Below are 2,158 nucleotides of genomic sequence, written 5' to 3' on the forward strand. Positions count from 1 at the left end.
CCTGGCCCCGGAGCTTTCGGCCGACCCTTCAGACGGGCGAAGGCTGCCGCCATCTCCCCCTCGGTGACACTCAGCTCCTCCGTCCAATCCTCCGGCGGGCAGGCACTCTCCCTCACCTCTTTCCCCCTCACGGGGAAGAGAGTGCCGACCACCTTCTCGAGGAGCGGGATGATCTGATGTGATCTTGACCTGACCTTGGTGATGCCCTACCCAAGATCAAACTCATAGCGCCAGTAAATAGATCTTTAGAAACCCTTTTACAACTTTTGTCTGAGCACTTTTTCGAATGGACCTTATACTGATAAGGGTGATCCCGATTGATCAAGTTCGATTGGACACCACCAATCACAGCGACCGGTGCTTAGGAGCTTTGTAGTCTCAAGCGCTGTGAGTGGCTCGTGTCCAATTGAGACGTGTCCAACTGGGTGCCACCCATACTGCGAAGATAAAAGGATGGGACGGGTGGTTTAAAACACCCGGTATATGAAGGATTATAAAATCGCGTGACTGTCTACAAAGCAATAATAAGATTTTGTTCGGACCGACAGGAAATTAAATACTAAGTATAAGCATATTCGGGCCTATGACGGTTAAAGCTAGACCTTTTTGCCTAAATAATTCCCAGTGAATTATCTATACCCTATATATGGACATGCATATATATCATATTTTTGTAGTTATTCAAACTGCGCACCGAAATTTTTCCGGACTTTATCTAACGTAATTAAACTACTGCAATAATATCACAAGTTAAATTAAATTGACAATGTGCTGAAAACCTTAAATAAATATACTTATACTTAGTATTTAATTGCTTGCCGGTCTGAATAAAATCTTATTATTGTTTATACACGCTGCCTGTAAGAAGCGTTATTGTTCTTACATATACTGCTTATTGCGAAGAATATTATTAAAGCCTCGGTGATCTAATGGCTTAGGACGCTCGTACGGAATACACGAGATCTGGGTTCAAGTCTCGGCCGAGGTAATATTTTTCGCAATATATTTATTTAAGGTTTTCAGCACATTGTCAATTTAATTTAACTTGTGATATTGTTGCAATAGTTTAATTGCGTTAGACAAAGTTCTGAAAAATTTCGGCGCACAGTTTGAATAACTACAAAAATATGATATACATGCACGTACATATATAGGGTATAGATAATTCACTGGGAATTATTTAGGCAAAAAGATCTAGCTTTGACCGTCATAGCCCGAATATGTTTATACTTATTATTTAATTTACTGTCGGTCCGAATAAAATCTTATTGTTTATAACGTTGCCTGCAAGAAACGTTATTATTCTTACATATACTGATTATTGCGAAGAATATTACTAAAGCCTCGGTCTAATGGCTTAGGATGCTCATACGGAATACAAGAGATTCAGATTCAAGTCCCGGCCGAGGTAATATTTTTCGCATTAAATTTATTTAAAGTTTTCAGCACATTGTCAATTTAATTTAATTTGTGATATTATTGCAGTAGTTTAATTGCGTTAGATAAAGTCCGGAAAAATTTCGGCGTGCAGTTTGAATAACTACAAAAATATGATATATATGCATATACATATATAGTGTATAGATAATTAACTGGGAATTATTTAGGCAAAAAGATCTAGCTTTGACCGTCATAGGCCCGAATATGTTTATTACTTATTGTCTACAAAGCATCACCATGAAGTGCTGTGTGCCTGGGTGAAGGCAGAGAAGTAAAAAGAGCCTTTCATTTCATAGGTAAAAATTTTTATATTATATCAATATAATTTTGATATCAATTCCTGCCATATGTCATCAAATCATTTCCATATGTGTTAACGATGTAGGATATAAAGTGTTATTAGTTATTTTATTGAATGTACTAATAAAACTGAAGTGATATTATTTATATTTATATATCATTCATGTTCATATAGATTTCCATACATCGATAATACATTGATCGATACATCGATCGCAACGCGCGCGCGAACGCTTCTGATTCGCTCAAATATTTGACCCACCCAAAATGGCGGCTGCTCAATTGCGGTCACGATTTTTCCTTGATGCCCATTCCAGTGTATATACAGGGTGTCAATTATGTACCGGGACGGTCAAATATTTCGACAACTTCCAACATTAAAAAAAAACGCTGAAACACGTGAAACGATTTTTCAAAA

At 37.5% G+C, this 2,158-nt stretch overlaps 1 protein-coding gene across 1 annotated transcript in view; it reads right to left on the reverse strand.

The window, feature by feature from the left end:
- Nucleotides 1-25: 25 nt before the first annotated feature.
- Nucleotides 26-2,158, reverse strand: part of LOC108759803 (uncharacterized) — a gene marked incomplete at its 3' end in the record, with an annotated part of 10,755 nt that continues 8,622 nt past the window's right edge. Inside the window, exon 3 of the mRNA XM_018505439.1 lies at nucleotides 26-206. Within this exon, the coding sequence (XP_018360941.1) occupies nucleotides 26-206 (181 nt within the window). The remainder of the gene's footprint in view (nucleotides 207-2,158) is intronic.

This window comes from Trachymyrmex cornetzi, unplaced genomic scaffold, assembly GCF_001594075.2.
Source record: "Trachymyrmex cornetzi isolate Tcor2-1 unplaced genomic scaffold, Tcor1.1 scaffold1056, whole genome shotgun sequence".
Taxonomy (NCBI): domain Eukaryota; kingdom Metazoa; phylum Arthropoda; class Insecta; order Hymenoptera; family Formicidae; genus Trachymyrmex; species Trachymyrmex cornetzi.